The sequence below is a fragment of the Hypomesus transpacificus genome, chromosome 16 (genome assembly GCF_021917145.1).
Source record: "Hypomesus transpacificus isolate Combined female chromosome 16, fHypTra1, whole genome shotgun sequence".
Classification (NCBI taxonomy): domain Eukaryota; kingdom Metazoa; phylum Chordata; class Actinopteri; order Osmeriformes; family Osmeridae; genus Hypomesus; species Hypomesus transpacificus.
The window spans coordinates 3,782,687-3,802,649 of record NC_061075.1 but is presented as its reverse complement, the minus strand read 5'-3'; the positions used below and the strand labels follow the sequence as shown (position 1 = coordinate 3,802,649).

The 19,963-nt window shown below is 53.0% G+C and overlaps 1 protein-coding gene across 1 annotated transcript in view; it reads left to right on the top strand.

The window, feature by feature from the left end:
- Nucleotides 1-19,963, top strand: part of ptprsa (protein tyrosine phosphatase receptor type Sa) — a 135,357-nt gene that overhangs the window by 110,708 nt on the left and 4,686 nt on the right. The window contains 10 exon segments of the mRNA XM_047036833.1: nucleotides 1,698-1,821; nucleotides 3,603-3,778; nucleotides 4,784-4,903; nucleotides 7,833-7,987; nucleotides 9,338-9,623; nucleotides 13,557-13,735; nucleotides 14,073-14,199; nucleotides 14,422-14,460; nucleotides 14,462-14,548; nucleotides 17,113-17,267. Coding sequence (XP_046892789.1) covers nucleotides 1,698-1,821; nucleotides 3,603-3,778; nucleotides 4,784-4,903; nucleotides 7,833-7,987; nucleotides 9,338-9,623; nucleotides 13,557-13,735; nucleotides 14,073-14,199; nucleotides 14,422-14,460; nucleotides 14,462-14,548; nucleotides 17,113-17,267 — 1,448 coding nt within the window.

Below are 19,963 nucleotides of genomic sequence, written 5' to 3'. Positions count from 1 at the left end.
CGTCGGAGATGGGACAGGGAGAGAGACTAGTTGAGGGCGTGTCGTCATTACAGACTAATCCAGCCCATGCTGCAGACTATTAGAGGGTCTAAGACATCTACTGTCGGCGCTTGGCAACCCCATCCCATGAAACCCCGCCCTCTCCTGATGGGAGCTGTCACTCACCTTATTGCAACATCAGTAGTGGAAAGGGGCGTGGTTAGGATCAATCGAAGAACGCTTACTCACTTCAAAACTGTCCGGATAAGACATGGACACACGCAAGCACAGACACACACACGCTCACACACACACGCTCACACACACACGCTCACACACGTTTACAAGAACCACTACTCATCACACTCCAGGGAAAACGGAAAAACAAATGGAGTGAGGGTAGAAGGAGGCAGCTAGACAAGGGAAGGGGCGTGTGCAGGGGAGAGATTGGGGGTCTGTTCGAGGAGGATCCTTGTGAGGCTGGCCTGGTATTCCGGTGGTAATGATTGCGGGTAAACGGTTACATCAGGCCTCCATTTGGACTTTATTTAGCCCCAATCTCAATTCTGTCTATTCTATCCGTGCGCCGGAGACGAGGCCTTAACCGAAAACATCCTTCAAGTCCCTGCGCCGGGAGAGTGCCGGCAGTGCCTCGGAGCAAATGCTGAATAATAATGGAATACGGAATTACCCTGACAAGGGAATAGAATATTTATCTGGAATTCTCGTTTTTCCAAAAGCACAGGCTGCATTCATCTTTGTGACGGCGGCGGGGCCTCGACTCCTGAGAACAACTGGGTCCATTTCCCCTTTCATTCTCTTCCCCCCCCCCCCTCCCCGGGGGAAGACCTGCCCCTTATATAAATATTTGTATTGGTATTATGGTCTGTCTACATTAATGAGGATGATAAAGTAGACTGTGTCGGAGTTTATATTTCAAACCGAGTGCTGAACAGCTTTTAACGATAGCTTTTTGTTTTGTTGCTTTTTCACCCCCCCCTCTCTTTCTCTGCCTCCTTCTGTTTCCGCATCTTTCTCTTAATTTCAACCGGCATGAACGTCATCAAAGATGCTGTTGCCCAAATGAAACGACGAAACTAACGCAAAACTTTAACAATAAATAAGAGCTGTGAAACAAACAATTGAATCAATAAAGCAACCGCTGACTTGGCAAGTCTAATAGAGTTTGTCTGTACGTCTGTTCTCTAATTGTGCCCTCAAAGCAACATATTTCCTGCTGTTGTGCATTTAGGGGTTTCGACTGAAAGGTAAGGTTGTTTTTTGTCTTTGGGTTGTGTGACAAAATCCTCAGTTCATTTGGGAGATTTAACTAAATTGCATGAGGATCCGAAAATGAGTCCACGCCTTTTGTCCTACGAAGGTGACTGAGGGAACTATTTCTCAAGATTAATCTCTTGGTATTTTAGCTTTTATGGTGAAATGTTTCGAGGGCACATTGATGGTTGAAGTTTTTCAATGCTCTTTTATTCAAACTGATAAGAGGAAGATCTTGGCCTAAATCGCCCTAAGTGCATGCATGTGCGTCGTTGAAAACTCGAGATGTCTGTGCCAAACGGAATTTCAAGATGGAAGACAAATATTTCAACTCTTGTGAATGTGACACTTGAACCCCCCCACTCTATCTTCTCTTCTCAGATGGACTCTCTTTCGTGACCAGTCTTTAACCTTTGTGTGTGTGTGTGTGTTCCATCCTACAGTCTATAGACCCGGGCCAGCAGTTCACATGGGAAAACTCCAACCTAGAGGTGAACAAACCCAAAAACCGCTATGCCAACGTCATAGCCTATGATCACTCCCGCGTCATCCTGGCGCCCATTGAAGGTAAGACTTCCTGACAGGACAACGCATGCCATGTACCATTTGGTTTCATCTCATTTGATATTCTGACATGGAAACAAGAATTTCGCAACGAGAATCGTTTGTGGGCTTTTGACAACCTTGAGGGGAGATGTCAAAGGAAACCACTCTTCAAAAACTGACATTTCTCTGACATTGCACAGCCAGAAGAACTCTTCACCTCTCGGCACTGCCAAACTCTCATTCGGGGGTTTGTTTCTTATTCATTCCGACTTGATTTTGACGTCTCGCAATGGTCCCAATTTGAGACTGCGACGACGTGCATAACAAAATCGTTCCCTGAAACAAAGTGTCCATAAATACATAAATTAATCAAGTCTGAAATTTCCATTTTACAGTGCAGTGATTTTGCCATTAGTCGCAGCAGTTTGAACAATTCATGCACGCGGGCTTTCTCTGTTCACTTAGCTATGACTAAAGCTAAAACGCCACAATCTCATTGTGCTACATGGAATTCTTTTTAATGACGTCCCCGTCCCCCCCACCTCGTTCATTGTTGCATCAGTGCTCTTAAATTAGACCAGCAGAGTGTTTCATTGTTTGTCGCTCGAGTGAGGCAAAACGTCAGTCAAGGAACGGGACTCTGGAACATAGCAGAAACCTTTGCCGTCTGCTTACGCATCGTCTCCTAAGTGGCACTGCGACTTTAAAAGGTTTTCGAGGGTGCGAGCGATTTCCGAGATCCAGCCACTGTCAGCTGGGAGAAATATGGCTACAACCCGTGATGGTGTCCTGTCAAAGTGACGAACCCAGCTTAGTCAGTCAGTCGAGTTTTACGATTTCGATATCGCCTGTATGACAAAGGAGTGGGGGGGACAGCGCCTCAATAGAGACGTGACGTCTGGGACAAAAACCGGCGCGCGAAAAAAGACCCCCGACTCTTTCTCGACCCCCCCCACCCCCACCCCCCCCCCCCCCCCCGAGTCCCACGAAAGGGAGCGTGCAGGAGGGCCACTTTCGGGGAGATTTAGTGAGGTCTGCGCGGAACAAGCCGCCTTGCCGGTAGAGAAGGATGGCTGGGGGGGGGGGGGAAGGGGGCGAGGGGGGGGAGGGGGGCGGGGGGGAGAGAGAGTTCTGGGAACCCTCGGCTGATTTACACCCGGGCCCGACGCACGCCTCCGTCTCACTGCTCTCGCCGCTAAATCAGGCCCGCGCCGCAGTCCCCGAGGTGCCCGAAACATAACTAAGGCGGGACAAGAGGAGGGACAAGATGGATGTCAATGATTACGAGCGGTGGGGGAAGTCCAAAAGGAAAGGTCGAGGTGGGAGGAAATACGGGAGGCAGACGGAAGGAAAGAAAGAAAGACAGGGAGATACCAGGGTAGGCGGAATGTGTTTCAATTGTGTTTGACGGGCTTCCGATAGAATAGATCGCGAATCGAATAGATGATATTTCCATTCTGAGTGACATGGTTCATCTTTCAATTCAGACACATTCCATTTCAAATGGAAACGTGTATGACACGTTTGTGTCAAACGGCTTTCAGGGTTACCAAGTCCTGTCATGGAAAACCCCAGCCTTCACATGATCCCGATTCACACATTAAAGCAGTACTTGCACAAAAGCTCACCCCCCCCCCCGCATGACAAGCCCTTTGCCCTCGAGTAGCAAACATGCATCGACGCTCCAAACCCCTTTTCGCGCCGGCCTCCAAATACGACACTGGCTCGGATCCAAGTGTCCTCGCAGCCAAAGCGCTGCGCTTCCTAACCATCTCTCTCTCTCTCTTGTTGTCGACTCCTAGGAATCACCGGCAGCGACTACATCAACGCCAACTACATCGACGGCTACCGGAAGCAGAACGCCTACATCGCCACGCAAGGACCCCTGCCTGAGACCTTCGGAGACTTCTGGAGGATGGTGTGGGAGCAGCGCGCCGCCACCGTCGTCATGATGACCCGGCTGGAGGAGAAGTCTCGCGTGAGTTCCCCCAGCAACAACAACAACAAAATGGCGTACCGCACGGTTGTACCCTCGGCCCCACTTGTTTTCGGAGGGGATCGTTTCGTTTTCTCCGCGATGCGATGTTGGTCGGAAAACGGCGGCGTCGAAAAGAGCTGCGATGGAGCCGTCTGAGAGGCGGAGAAGGGCAGGGCCTCCGCTCCAGAAACCCAAGCGCCTAAGCCAGCACCTGGTTCCTTGTTTTTCTACCCCCCAGGTGTCTGAACTCATCGTTCACTCACCCGCTTCCGTGTCAGTCTTTTCTTTATTCGTTTACCTATCCCTTCGCAAAATGTGCGTTCCGCCCCTGTCGCATGCGATCAGGGTTTGTCCGGGGGGGGGGGGGGGCGCGGGGGGCAGGGCCGGGGGGGGCCGTTGACGAGGAGCGCAAGGAGAGCGTTAGAGCGACGCGTTTCCTTCACTCCCTGTCACATCGCATCAGAGGCTCAGGGCGCTGGACGCGTCACGCCCCACAGTGAATGAATCTTTATTAAGTCGGACGGAGGCTGAGGGTTTATGCTGGGGGGGGGGGGGGGTGGGGGGGTGGAGGAGGGGGTTCCTGACACAGACAGCTGTAGCTTGGCTCGATGGGGAAACGTTTACCCTTTCTTGGTCTATTGGTTATTGCTGAGGGGAAGTGGAGGGTGGGGGGGGGGGGGGAGGGGAGAGAGGAGACAGGGAAGGGTAGGTTATTGCAGGTGGGGGCCCCCGGGGCGGGAAGTGACAGTCTTTTATCTCGCGCTCCGTCTGTGGATACTTCCTGAGCTGAAGTGTTGAGAAATAACGAATAATAAGCCACTATAAATAACCTGTTTATAATAATACACATCTAACCTTCCACTTGTTTATAGCTGTTATATATTTTTCTGAACAAAGTGTCTTTATCTGAGACCTGGGTCTCACTCTCTTCCTGTATAGTGTGTATATATATATATATGTGTGTGTGTGTGTATTGTTGACCTGTCCATATCCTTCTCCCCTCAGATTAAATGTGACCAGTATTGGCCCAGTCGAGGAACAGAAACCTATGGCATGACCCAAGTCACCCTGCTGGATACCATCGAGCTGGCCACATTCTGTGTCCGCACTTTCTCCCTGCACAAGGTACCCGTGACCCCACACACACACACACACTAACTCACAAGCACACAGACCGTCCAAACGCACGCACAAGCACGGAGACATGAACGCGCACGATGGCCCGAACGGCCCCGCTCGAGCGCGCCACCGCGCCAACAAATGCGCGCCCCAACACAAACGCACTCTCTCCCTCCCCCCCCCGTTGTCCCGGAGAGACGTGGCAAGTTGCTCCCGTCCTCTCCTGGCCGTGCACCCGTTCCCATGTATCTGTTTGGCGGACACACGAGTGCTTCGTCCGCCTTAACGGAATCACTCACCCCCAAACGATAGTCCCTGTTCTCGATTTTCCACTCGTCTGGACGCCTGCCTTCAGGCTGAGGTTGAAGCCATACGCGGAGGCCGGCGAGGAAACCCGGATGAGCGAGCGCGGCGGACTGTAGGAGGCTGTGGACTGTAGGAAGCTGTGGACTGTAGGAGGCTGTGGACTGTAGGAAGCTGTGGACTGTAGGAGGCTGTGGACTGTAGGAGGCTGTGGACTGTAGGAGGCTGTGGACTGTAGGAGGCTGTGGACTGTAGGAGGCTGTGGACTGTAGGAAGCTGTGGACTGTAGGAGGCTGTGGACTGTAGGAGGCTGTGGACTGTTTGTCATGTGCTTGTTGTATGCAGAGCCTCGTCTTTTGAGGCCCCTGGGGGACCCCCCCCCCCCCCCCCCCCCCCCCCCCACCCGAGGAAGCTGTCTCTCTTTCTGGCGGCTCCTCCTGTGTGCGGCGCAGAATAATTCACAAGCAGCTCCTTCTCTCTCTCTCTCTCTCTCTCTCCCTCTCTCTCTCCCTCTCTCTCCCTCTCTCTTTCTCTCTCTCCCTCTCTTCATCTCTCCCTCTCTCTCCCTCTCTCTCCCTCTCTCTCTCTTGTCATCTCTCTCTGTCCGAGGGAGGCAATCAAAACCAGAAGTACTTCCCCCCCACCTTCTGCCATCAGGCAAATATAACCGAGGGTGGTAGCAAGCAGGTGAAGGTGGAGGAGAGACTGTGTTTTTACCTACAGGCGCCTTTGTTGCCATCTTTCTCCGTCTCATGTCGGTCTCTCTTTTCTCTCTCTCTCCTGTTTCTCTGTCTTTCCTCTCTCCTCTCTCTGTGTCTCTGTTTCTTGTTCGCAGTTTTGCTCTCTCTTTCCTCTCTCCTCTCTCTCTTTCCCTGTCTCGCCCTTGCTCATCTCTCTCTCTCTCTCTCAGAATTACAATCGTTTGTTGGTTTATTCCTGTTGTCCGCTCCAAACCTTTTCTCGTTTGCCATCCATCATCTTTTAATGCGCGTCTGCCAAAAAGAAGCACTTAGCTAAGCGAGTGAAAGGAAAGCCTACACGTGTAATTGGCAACCTGCCTTTCTCCCTATACACACCCAGCCCATGGCCGTTTTTGGGCGGTCAAATCAAAGTATAAATGTTGTGGGATACACGGAGAGATGTGGATGAGTTCCAACTCTCAGACGCTTCCACCCAAAAGCTTTTTAAACAGATACAACTGAGTTAAGTGCATCCTATTCGATCATTGCGCTGTTTTGGTCCAGTTAAAAGGAACCCAGTGAAGGCTCAAGCTAGGTTTCCTGCTAAGCCGGATGTGTCATGGTCTGGGATTCTCTCTTGTCTTTCTTGCGCACACGCTCTGTCCTCCTGAATGCTTATGTCCATCACTCTCTCTCTCCCTCCCTCTTTCTCCCTGAATTTGGTCCTCTTTCGTCGCCCTTTTTTTGGCCTCAGCCCCTCATGACATTCAGTCTCCCGACACTATCTCTGCTCTTCCGTGGGCGTTGTCTTTCCTTCCTCTTTGCACATAGTCTGTCATCTGTATTATTCTTCTTCACATCCCGCTGTTCTGAAGTTTCCAGCAAAGAACACGTGAAGATGATGTCGGATTTGTGCAAACTGTTTCATTCGCAGTCGACTCCCCCACCCCGCCCCGCTCTCACGTCCGTCACACACTCACACACTTGCGCGCAAACAACCCCAAGACAAATCCGTTTGTCTGCGTATTCCGCGGTCACACCAAACCGAGGTGCAAAAATTTGTACAAAATCACCCAGGCGCTCGCTCTCATAACGAATGCACCTCCACTGCGGAACACAGAGCCAGAAGATGGCCCCCTTCAAAATAAAAAAAATCATGGAGGGAGGGGGGGGGGGGAAACTAGGTCAGTTTGCTTTTAATTACCGCGCTTAGTTATTCATGTATTCAACAGAAACACTGTCAGAAAAGCAGAAACTCGGCATTGAAATGCAAAAAAGGCTTCCTTTAAGGCGCTTCCTGGAAGAATGGAACCGCAGAGGGCGGGCAGATGTGAGGGCTGTTCCTTTTCGCCGCGAGGGGCGAGAGACGCGAAGCAGCGTCGAGGGCGTCCTTGTGTGGAGAACCGGCGACGGGCACCAGCTGTCCCCGCGCCACTTAGCGTGTGCGCCTGGCAACCCCGTGTGCCATGTGGGGGGGAAGGAAAACGGTTGTGTCATTGTCGCGGCGCAGCGTGTGCCTTGAACTGGTGGTCAGTGTGCGTGGGCAAAACCCCCCCTTCACGTTCGAGTGGGAAACCAGTTATCGCTACATAAGGTGTGAGCCCCCCACACACACACACACACACGCGCGAGCAAGCTCCATGTAGGCACAGCGTTCCATCCCTCCTCCTCCATAAAAGGGAATCGGGCTAGTAATCAGAAGGTTGCTGGTTCGATTCCCGGCCGTGCCAAATGACGTTGTGTTCTTGGGCAAGGCACTTCACCCTACTTGCCTCGGGGGGCAATGTCCCTGTACTTACTGTAAGTCGCTCTGGATAAGAGCGTCTGCTAAATGACTAAATGTTAATGTAAATAACACCACACACACACACACAAACACACCACGACGTTCAGCACATCGACTAACCCCCCCCTCCTCCCCCCTCCCCCTCCCGCCCCCCCCTCCTCTCCAGAACGGCTCCAGTGAGAAGCGAGAGGTGCGCCAGTTCCAGTTCACGGCCTGGCCCGACCACGGGGTGCCCGAGTACCCCACCCCCTTCCTGGCCTTCCTGCGCAGGGTCAAGACCTGCAACCCACCAGACGCTGGACCCATCATCGCCCACTGCAGGTATGAACACGAGCGCACCCCTCATCCCAGTGTCGCCTACCCAGTGAGCTCGACTGAGATCGCTATCCTCACGCCTGGTTTCGCCTCCTAGATTCTGCCGTGGTCTAGATTTGGACTGTGTAGGTGCTAGGACTTGTGCAATATTTGTTGAGGCATACTGCAGATTGTAACCTAGTCTCCTGTCATGGTTGGTGTCTTACCTTGTTAGGTTAGGGCCTAGTTCGATGACTGATAGAGCCGATGAAACGAACGCGTTAAACATTCGCACGCACAAAACAGACGATCGTGTCATTTTCACATTCTACCCCGTGCTCCTCCGCGCAGCGTTGTTTAACGAGTTCCAGGAACTTGGACTTGTCTGCTGTACAGTAGGACGAACACGATATACTGCCAGATGTCAAAATATACTGCCGAGCCGCATGGAGCCAAACGCTGCCGTTAAATCTTCCATTGACAACGCTGCGTGATTCACGGGCAGGTTTAACCTGCACACCATGCTTCATGGATTTGACCTGTTCAGCGTTTAATCTGATGCCAGAAAATATGTTGCCATTCTGCAGTCTTCCAAGTCACAGAGGCTACTGCTGATATTTACCAGGCTAACCTCAGGAAGTCATGTGATTATGTATACAGTGTGCATGTTCATCGATCGAACCGGATTGAATGGGATCCGTTGTGCAGTTCCTGGCCTAAATTCAGTTTTTGCGCACAACGAAGAGAATGATTCTTTGCTCTGCAGCATGAAAATCATTTGTCTAGCAAGTAGGCTGACTCACCCCTCAATGTAACACACCAGGGTGTGTGTGTGTGTGTGTGTGTGTTTATGGTTCAGTGCGTAGATCTAGTTGGGCAGTGCTAGTGGAACAGAGTGGAGTGGCACATAAAGGGAAGGTCACAGCTCTTCAGTGTGTTAACAGTAGACTGCAGGGCTCTGAGTCACACGCGCGCGCGCACGCACGCACAGTATTTTGTTTGTCTCCCATTGAGCATCTTTGTCTCTTTTTCCATCCTGGTCTTCCTTTGTTTCCCGCCGTGTCTCTTTCATCGGCTTTGTTTCCCAACAATTCTTCACCCCCTCGCCCCCACCTCTTCTTGACCTTCGACCCTGAACCCCTCCACCCCACCGCCCTCACCCATTCACCCCCATCACCCTCCACCGTCGACCCCTTCCACCTGACCCCCTTTCCCCACCGAACGCCGACCAAACGAAAAGTGCAAATAACCGACACCTCTCTCTCTCTCTCTCTCTCTCTCTCTCTCTCTCTCTCTCTCTCTCTCTCTCTCTCTCTCTCTCTCTCTCTCTCTCTCTCTCTCTCTCCCCCTCCCCCTCCCCCTCCCCCTCCCCCCCAGCGCGGGCGTGGGCCGCACGGGCTGCTTCGTGGTGATCGACGCCATGCTGGAGCGTATCAAGCACGAGAAGACGGCCGACATCTACGGCCACGTGACGCTGATGCGCGCGCAGCGCAACTACATGGTGCAGACGGAGGACCAGTACAGCTTCATCCACGACGCCCTGCTGGAGGCCGTGGCCTGCGGCAACACGGAGGTGGCCGCCCGCAGCCTCTACTCCTACATCCAGAAGCTGGCCCAGGTGGAGAGCGGCGAGCACGTCACCGGGATGGAGCTGGAGTTCAAGGTGAGGAGGGGAGGAGGAGGAGGAGGAGGGAATTGGGGGACGCGTTTTGTGTTGAGTGGGTGGGTGGGAAAGTGGGTAGAAGACACAGAATTGCGGATTGCGTTTGGGGGTTGAGAGGATGGAGAAAGGGGATCTTGGGAAAGACGCGAAAGGATGGATGCGCCGGTGCAGTCGGTGCAGGGAAATTGGACATGGGGCGGAAATCAAAATGGCAGAGAAATGGCGTGTAGAAAAGTGTGGATACGGTAACACACCAAACACCAGATGATTTAGGTTGAGCCTCCGTAAAAACTCCTCTTTTTCTGTAAAAGTTTCTCTCATAAACCCGCATGAAATAATAACAAACATTCACATATGGAGGATTACATATGATGAATCTCGAAATAAAAACACCTTATGAAAGCATAAAGCATAAGGCCGTGGAAAACAGCTTAACATTTATGATCACTTTCAGCCTGAGGTACGGAGATAACAGTGAAACAAATGAAAGCGCCCGTGTTTATATTACCCGTATTTGTCATTTCACAAGCCTTGTCCAAGTGCTAGAGCACAAGACGGAACAGAAAGCAATTAGGTTTGTGTCCACTTAAGCTTTGACTTCAATTACCTAATCACTTTGACTCGGAATGCCGAAATTGTGATTGTCTTGCAAAAGCTGGAAATGGAAAGAGTAAGGCTGTTGGGCACTCGTGGTCATTGTGTATTCATTTCATTGGGAGGATTTGAAAGAATATGCTTAAGGACGGTTTTGTCATTAGCAACTCAAAATCAAGGATTGTCTCCGACAGCAGAGTGGGATTTAGTTGGAACTCTGCAGAGGCGTAGTGTCGAGCCGTGTTCACAACAGTTCAGGTTCCAAGTCAAGCCGTTTATTTCCAATTGCACCTGCGCTGAGAGACAACACAATCCAAATACGTTCCTTTCCCGCACGGAAGAACACTCACCCATGAATGACGCCGCTCTCGCCAACGTATCCTTTGTAAAACACCTGTCCACTGTTTTATCAACACACACCGCCAAGGAAGCCGTCGTGACTATGTCGTCTTCCCGGCAGACGACGTTATGCCACGGTAAACATCGATAGAATCTCAGAAACTAACACCGTCCGAGAGAGCGACGGCGGGGAGACGTGCGCGGGGGGGGGGAGCTGTGTGGAATTAAAGTCGGACACCGTGTGGCCAGAATGGGAGCGAACTCTTGGGAGAAGCAATTAATAGTTGACGATGACAAATGGGGGGTGCTCGGGAGGGCACCCTCCACACCCCACTGCCCCCCACCACCACCACCACCTCACCCCCCCCCCGCGTTCCCTAATGAACAAAGGGACGACTGTATGTTAGGGTGAGCGCAGCCCCAGTCGGTGAGGTGGTTACTGTGCACCGCACAGCGCTCTGGGGACCGAGGACTGGACTAGAGTCAGTCAGGTGTGAAACTCTCTGTGACAGACTGGCTGGAGATCCCCCCTGGGGGGCGGGGGGGGGGCTGGGACAGAGGTAAAGGAGGACTGGAGAGAAAGTGTGGAAATGCTGAAGGTCTGTTTCCTGGGCTTCCTTGCGCACGAGGCATTGAATGAAGGCATTGACACCGACGCAGCCGCGTTTCGACGTGGTACGCAACGGAACACCCGTTGCGTAGGTGGCCTTGGCTACACAAGGTTTCCAAGGTGTTTTTTTGGGGGGCCCCGCCGGTGGGCGACGAGAGAACGGGTTGCCAGGTTGGCCGTCTTTCCTCCGAACCCTCGAGTGTTCGCCCCCGCCGTCGCCTGGGAGTCTCTTTAGCGCTGCCAAAACGTCTCATGGCCTCTCAGTGCCGCTGTGAAAGGGTGATCAAAGCGAGGACAGGACGGTGGGCAGGCTTGGCCCTGCTCCAAGGGGGGACCGACAAGCAGGATTTTTCTGGAACTCAGAGAGGGAGAGGGAGAGGGCGACGGACAGGGGAGAGGGGAGACAAACAACACTGAAGGAGGGAGTGAGAGACAGAGGTATGACAGGGAGGGAGGGAGGTATGACAGGGAGGTATGACAGGGAGGTATGACACAGAGGGAGGGAGGTATGACAGGGAGGTATGACAGGGAGGTATGACAGGGAGCTAGGGAGGTATGACAGGGAGGTATGACAGGGAGGGAGGGAGGTATGACAGGGAGGTATGACAGGGAGGTATGACAGGGAGGGAGGGAGGTATGACAGGGAGGTATGACAGGGAGGTATGACAGGGAGGGAGGGAGGTATGACAGGGAGGGAAGGAGGTATGACAGGGAGGGAGGGAGGTATGACAGGGAGGTATGACAGGGAGGTATGACACAGAGGGAGGGAGGTATGACAGGGAGGTATGACAGGGAGGTATGACAGGGAGGGAGGGAGGTATGACAGGGAGGTATGACAGGGAGGGAGGGAGGTATGACAGGGAGGTATGACAGGGAGGGAGGGAGGTATGACAGGGAGGTATGACAGGGAGGTATGACAGGGAGGGAGGGAGGTATGACAGGGAGGTATGACAGGGAGGTATGACAGGGAGGGAGGGAGGTATGACAGGGAGGGAAGGAGGTATGACAGGGAGGGAGGGAGGTATGACAGGGAGGTATGACAGGGAGGGAGGGAGGTATGACAGGGAGGTATGACAGGGAGGTATGACAGGGAGGGAGGGAGGGAGGTATGACAGGGAGGGAGGTATGACAGGGAGGTATGACAGGGAGGTATGACAGGGAGGGAGGGAGGTATGACAGGGAGGTATGACAGGGAGGTATGACAGGGAGGGAGGGAGGTATGACAGGGAGGTATGACAGGGAGGTATGACATGGAGGGAGGGAGGTATGACAGGGAGGTATGACAGGGAGGTATGACAGGGAGGTATGACAGGGAGGGAGGGAGGTATGACAGGGAGGGAGGGAGGTATGACAGGGAGGTATGACAGGGAGGTATGACAGGGAGGTATGACAGGGAGGGAGGGAGGTATGACAGGGAGGTATGACAGGGAGGGAGGGAGGTATGACAGGGAGGGAGGGAACTGAGGATCGGGGAGGAAGGAAGGGAGAGAGAGAGAGATAAAGAAGGAGGGTAGATGTATAGATTACAAATGGCGGACATCAAGGTCATATGAATGAATTGGAAGGGTTTGGAGGACACACACACACACAGACGCACACTCTCTGTCCGTCTCTATCTCTGTCTCTTACTGTGTCTCGCTCCTTCTCTCTCTTTCTCGCTGTATCAGGGGAAACGACACAGTAATACAGGCTGACCTACAAACACCCGCAGTAGACCTCTGATGTTGATTTGACAATACAGAATACCATTTTGGTCTCCGTTGTGTGTCTGTGTGTTTTATGTGTGTCTGTGTGTTTTATGTGTGTCTGTGTGTTTTATGTGTGTGTGTGTTCACACCTGCCCATAGCAGACTTCCATTACCAAGGTAAAAGTGACCCACTTTTCCCTAAGAGATTTTGACTGAGCTCTCAGGCAGGAAAATGCTCGTTTGTTGACGTCCTTATACTACCCTGTACGTCGCACAACTCAGCGAAGGGTTGGACTCTCGATGGCTTCTTGATAAACATTTTAATCAAAAAATATACATTTTGCCATCCCGAGGTGCTTCACCCATCATCAATATTCTACCTCCACAGAGATGAGATAAGAACACTTTATTACTTTCACTTATTAATTTCCATCTCTCCCTCCACCCCCCCCCCCCCCCACCCGTCTCTCTTTCATCCTCCCCTCTCCCCCTCTACCCCACGCTGTTCTCTGTCCTCCATCTCTGCTTCTCTCTCTCTCCCCACCCCACACACACACACACACGCTTTCTTCCTCTCTTCCGTTCCTTTCTCTCCTGCTCCCTACTCCTCCACCTCATCAACTCTCTACCCCCCCCCCCCCCCCTCATTCCATCCCGCGTGTCCCTCGCCCCTCCCTCCCTTCCTCCCCCTTCCCCCCCCAGCGCCTGGCTAACTCGAAGGCCCACACGTCCAGGTTCATCAGTGCCAACCTGCCCTGCAACAAGTTCAAGAACCGCCTGGTCAACATCATGCCCTACGAGACCACCCGCGTCTGCCTCCAGCCAATCAGAGGCCTGGAGGGCTCCGACTACATCAACGCCAGCTTCATCGACGGATACAGGTACGCCAGGGGTCGTGTGTGTGTGTGTGTCTGCAATGTGTAGTGGTGGAGGGGCATGTGTGTGTGTGTGTGTGTGTGTGTGTGTGTGCATGGGGGGGTTGTTAGGGTGGTTGTGTGTGTGTGCATGTGTGGGGGGGAGGTGTGTTTGTGTGTGTGTGTGTGAGAGGGGTGGTTGATATCAGGGTCCTGTGCATGCAGCCTCTCAACCATCCATCAAAACCGGCCCAGGCACACTTTGCCATGTTTTGATTAAAACTTTGATTAAATAGCTGACTCGCCAAGCTGTGTCTAGACCTGAATACCGTGTGCCTGTGTGCGTGTGCTCGCTCGTCTCCAGGCAACAGAAAGCTTACATCGCCACGCAGGGTCCGCTGGCGGAGACCACGGAGGACTTCTGGAGGATGTTGTGGGAGAATAACTCCACCATCGTAGTCATGTTGACTAAGCTCCGAGAGATGGGCAGGGTGAGGCGAACGCGTGCAGACACCGAGCCGACATACTTCACGACCGTTTCAAACAAGCTTGGTTTGGCTATCGCCGTTCCATCCTGGGAAGGAAGAGGCGCTTGAGAGCCCGGGTGACGGTGTCTCCACTCTGCCTGCCGGCCTCTCGCGCAACTCCTCCGTCTGAGTCTTTCTCACACCCCTCGTTGTCTCTTCTCCCTCTGTGTGTGTGTGTGTGCGCAGGAGAAGTGTCACCAGTACTGGCCAGCAGAGCGTTCAGCCCCGGTACCAGTACTTTGTGGTGGACCCCATGGCCGAGTACAACATGCCCCAGTACATCCTCCGAGAGTTCAAAGTCACAGACGCCAGAGTAAGTCCCGTGTGTGTGCGTGTGTGTGTGTGCTCTTGGCTTTGATAAGTTGTGTGTGTGTGTGTATGTGCTCGTGGCTTTGATAAGTTTTGTGTGTGTATGTGCTCGTGGCTTTGATAAGTTGTGTGTGTGTGGTGTGTGTGTGTGTGTGTGGTGTGTGTGTGTGCGCTAGTTCAACTCAGTTCATTTTCATCTAGACTGACACCCAAGTAGAGGCGGCATAACCATTCAATTCTAACTTCTATGTGCTCCCGTCTTGCCTACCAGTTGTATGCAAATCTATTGTGTGATTAGTACACTACTGATGATGGCAATCGCAGCCCAATCTCCATCTTACTCCGGCAGACATAATGAATGATGGCCCTCGCAGCATGGCGGCTAGTTAAGAGACATTCACTCGGGTCTTAAAAAGCCCACGTTGCACCGGCTCCAGCCCTCAGTGCCTTACTTCTCCCTGTGGGCAGATTAGACATAACTGCTACTTAAGCTAGTACTTCATTGCCACACACACGCACACGCACACACACACACTCGTGAAGCCTTCTCTCACCCACACAGGTTTTTTTTCCGCGCGTTCCCTCGCTCACCCCCACACACACACACACACACCCCACACAGTAAGAAGTGCCTGGGAAAGGTGAGGACCCAGGGAGCTAGTGTTGCTGCGTTGGTCCTGGCTGTCTTAATTGTGATTGAATCATCAAAGCTTCCCCCACTCCAGTAATCAGGCCAGGCTGTACGCCTAAGCTCTCTCCTAGAAATGAAAAGGACCTCTAATCAGAGACGAATGCAGGAAGGAAGGAGGTAGGCTGGGAGGAGAGCGGTGAAGAGAAGAGGGAGGAGAAGAGAGGGACGTAGAGGAGAGGTGGAGGAGAGGGGAAGGGAGGAGGGGAAGGGAGGGGATGAGAGGAGAGGGGAGGAGGGGAGGAGAGGAGGGGTGGGGAGGGGAGGGGAGGGAGAACAGGACCAACTAGGGTAGGGTAGGTGGGAGCACAGTGTTTGGAGAGCGAGCAGCGTTGGTGGTTGGTGTGTGTGTCGGTGCGCGTGCTCATGTGTCTGTATGTGTGAGTGGAGAGAGGGTGTGTGTGCGTGCGCGCGGAGAGTGTGCGCGCGCGCGCGCTCGCGGATACTCCCTGCCTCTGCTCTCTCGCCGAGCGAGGCAGTCACGTATTTAATCACACAATTTGACACAGTGCGCAAGCCCCTCAGGTTGTGTGTAAAAATTTCCTCTTTTCATTTTTCCACACGCCTCGTTCATTGTGCCGTTGTCTTCCTCTCTTTCATTTTTAATCCTTTCGCGGAGAGGCGAAATGTTTTCAAATTAGGTTAAGGAGAAGAAGAAGAAGAAAAAAACAAAGGGAGAATAGAAAGAGAACCGTCGGTAAGTCGTGAAGCTGGTAAACATTCGGCGGCTTGTCAAACAAACGACACTGTGTACCGCAGAAGTGACATAACAAGGGCCCGTGTCCCCGAATCAGCATGAACGCTCTCCCTCTTTGAGATCCGCCAAGACTCGGAGGATACTTTGCTTCAGCCCGGCGAGTCTTTCCCCTTCTCAGAGGCTAGGAAAGCAACAACAACAACAACAAAAAACAAGGTGCAAAATAAAAACCCATTTTCACAGCACCAGATTTTCCACTCGGTGTAGGTGTCCCGCACGGTTCGCCGAAAGCCCTTCCTCTCGGCTTCTCTCTCCCTCTCACGCTCTCGCCCGTCCGCCCGCTCGGCCCCGTGCCCCCACCGAGGGTTGCGTGTCCGTCTCTGGGCCTCCTCCTTAGCTCCCCTCATCCGTCAGGTCCCTCCATCGATCAAGAGGGCAGGATTATCCCGTTTAACACGATGTCTAGACAACTCCGCTTGTCACGGCCAATGCACTATTGATTTCGCTTTACCGCGACTTCACTCCACTCCAAAAAACCGTCGGGAGGAAGAAAGAGGGGGGGGGGGGGGGGAAAGAAAGAAAAAAAACACGGACAGAGTGAGGGATGAAGGGAAAAAGGACCCCTTGTCAGAGGAGTGCGTGTGGGTGCGCGTGTATTTTTGTGGCGCGGCTGTTTGTTATCGAGCACTTGGACAGAGATAGGGACAGTGCAGGGAGCAAGCCATCAGACCTGTGGAATCGTCGTGCTCGGGTCACTGACCCCACACTCGCATACAGAGACTGACGCGCACACACACACACACCAGGCTTGGTGCTGTGATGGACAAAGAGGTAGCCTATGAGCAAGGTGTCACTTTTGTTTTCGTTCCTTTCTCTCATCCTCTCCTATGCTCCTTTACCTTCTCTTTCTGAACTGATCTTCTGCCTCTTTCTGTACTTTCTACCCTTCTGCCTCCCTCTACCTCTCTCTCCCTCTCTCTCTTTCCCTCTCTCTTTCTCCCTCTACCTCTCTCTCCCTCCTTCCCTCTCTTTTCCTCTCTCTCTCCCTCTCTCTCTCCCTGTCTCTCTCCCTCCCTCCCTCCCTCTCATTCCCTCTCTCTCCCCCCTCTCTCCCTCCCTCTCTCTCTCCCTTCCTCCCTATCTCTCCCCGTCTCTCTCTCTCCCTCCCTGTCTCTCCCTCCAGGACGGGCAGTCCAGGACAGTGAGGCAGTTCCAGTTCACCGATTGGCCGGAGCAAGGCGTGCCCAAATCAGGGGAGGGCTTCATCGACTTCATTGGGCAGGTTCACAAAACCAAGGAGCAGTTTGGACAGGATGGACCAATCTCTGTCCACTGCAGGTAAACGTCCTGCCCAGCGTCCAATGAGACGACGGTCACTGTGTGTGGTGACCACACTGATCCTGCTAAGCATTATTTTGTGTTTTGGAGCTTGTGTTTAACAGATAGAGAGCTGTGTCCGCATACTAGTTCAGTTTTTTTGAGGGGGGATGATTCCTTTAGAAAGTTGAGATCAAGGTAGGTATATCCATGTGCAGGACATATCAAAGCAAATTCCATGTTGCACATGGAATATACATCCAACTGGGCATGCGTCAAAATCCTGAGACGGACATACATGTGTCGGCCCCAGCCGGGTCTGCCGACCCCCCTCCCTCTTCACGGCACCGTCAGACACGACACACGCCGAGCCTCCCTCTTGCTTATTGCCACCGCCGTAGTCTGCCATCACAGTGCCAAGGGCTCATCTCATTCATTATTGATATCTCGGAGATGCGACGTGGCATTTGCAGAAATAAAAAAGGGTAGGGGCGGGGGGGGGGGGGGGGGGGGGGGGGGGGGGGAACGTGGTCCTGTCGATGATTCTCTCTTTTTTTTATGACCCCCCTCCCCCCCCTCCCCCGCGGTGCTGTTTTTATGACTTGGCGGTGCCATCCAAGGTAACCTTAATCATTACTTCTGCATCTTGTCGTCGTTTTGTGGCTGGCCTGAACGAAGCCGCCCCACCGTGTATTCGCATCCATCCCCTCGGCTTCCTGAAGGACAGCCTGGTGCATTGGAAAACATGGCGGCTTCTCTCCCTGTTGGGTGGAGGAGTCATTTTTGAGGACAACCAGGGCTATGTCTTCACCGGCATGACGTCTGTGATACTGTAATGCTGTTTGCGACACAGCCACCCGGCCGGTCTTTCAACCCACGCTGAGAATGATACGAACCCAGACGTCAAGGAGGTCGTCAGCTGAAAGATGTCCTTTCCGATTCCGAGTTTAGACTCAGCCGGTCCATCACTGTTGTTTCACTCGCTCACCTTTTCAGAACCTTTTCAGACAGGCTGACATCAGCAGCCTTGACATCTACTCCCCACAGCTTTCGCCATGATGTCACCGGGCATTGGTGATGCACCATGGGAGTCGTAGGCCACGTCAGAGAGGGCTGGAGTGAGGAGTTACATCCTCCTCAGATGAGAGGCTTTAGCAGACCGAGGCCGGCCCGAGATAATACAGGAGGGTGGGGTGGGAGGGGGGTGGGGGGGGGGGGGGGGCTCAGGGGGATAGAGGCAGAATCCATGTCTGCTTAAAACCACAGCCTTTGAGCAAAAGCTGGAGGGCTTGTTGGAGGACTGTAGTGTCGTACCCTTTGGCAGTGGAGGCGGGGAGAGATTGTTCCCCCCTGTGATTTGCCTGTAATGGTAGTCAGGTGCATGGGGGGAAGGGGGTTCTCTGGAAGTATTTCCCATCGTCTTGATGTGAGGAATGGGAGAAGTGTCTGGGGGGGAAGTCCTTCACTGGTGTCACGCCCGAGGTCGTCATTCCGGATAGACTTGCTACTCTTTCCCCTCTATACCTCTCTCTCTCTCTCCATCTCCTCTACTGCTCGTTCTACTTCCTGCCGGTCTGTCATGCCTTCACGTGTTCCCCAATCCTTTCAACGTCCCTGCGTCCTCTCTCTGTCCTTCTCTGTCTCTCCCAGCTCATATAGAGCCTTGCGTTTTTGTTGTTGTCACTTGCCTGTCACAATTGCCTGATGACATCCAGTGAATGGCAGAGTCTAAATCCGCTCATCGGGGGCGACTTCACGCCTGTCAGATTTGGAGCTCTCATCTCTTCCACCACGAAGGGTTCGATGGACTTTTAAGGGACATGTGGCACCCTGCGACCAGCTCCCAGAGAGAAGGAAGGAGGGGGGGGCGGGTCATGGAGGGGACAGCCTCTGCTACCCCGCCGTAGTATTGTCACAGGATCAACACGTCGGTGGCGTCCTCGCCGAGCGAGGTTTACCAAAAAACAGGTCCCATCTTTCGAAATTCGTTTGTGTTTTCTCGACGATGACAGAGCCGCTCCTCTCGCGGAGAGACGCCCCAAGTTATCTCACTGTGGTTTTTTGTGTTCGTTTTTTTTTCTTTTTTTCGCCTTCTTGCCTCCCACCCCCTACCCTCACCCACTTTGTCAGCCCCTGTTTTCCTTCCATCTATAAATCTGTTATGTATAGGGGGGGGGGGGGGGGTGGCCACTGGTGGGCTGGGGGGAGGTTGGATAAATCTGTTGTCACATCAATTATTGTTCCATTGGTGAAGTGGAAGTCGTTTCACACCAAAGCAGCTTAGAGAGACAGCCCTCAAGTATTTCAGGATCAGAGCTAAGACTCGGCCTATTTCGGGAAACGGGTTGTGAGGAGAGTTTTGATCGGGGGGGCTTAATGAGGCGAAATGTTTGCCAGCGCCTCTGTGTTTGTCAGTTGTTGTTGTTGTGGGGTAAGTGTGCGCGCCTGCCTGCCTCTGGACGTACAGAGTACCTCTCCCATGATCATCTCAGAGCTCTGGTTTCAAATGTGCTTTAAAGTCGAGAAGTGGCAGATGACTTGAGTCCAAAACAAGTTTTTATTTGTAAAACCAAAAAATGGAGAGGAAGAAAAAACTATTGGCGGGGGGGGGGCGGGGGGGGGGGGGAAGATATGATGTGACGCGTCAACCTTTGATATGTTTGTGCGTCGTATGTTAGTGTGTATGTTGAGGTTGCTGTGGCGCTGGCTAGGATACA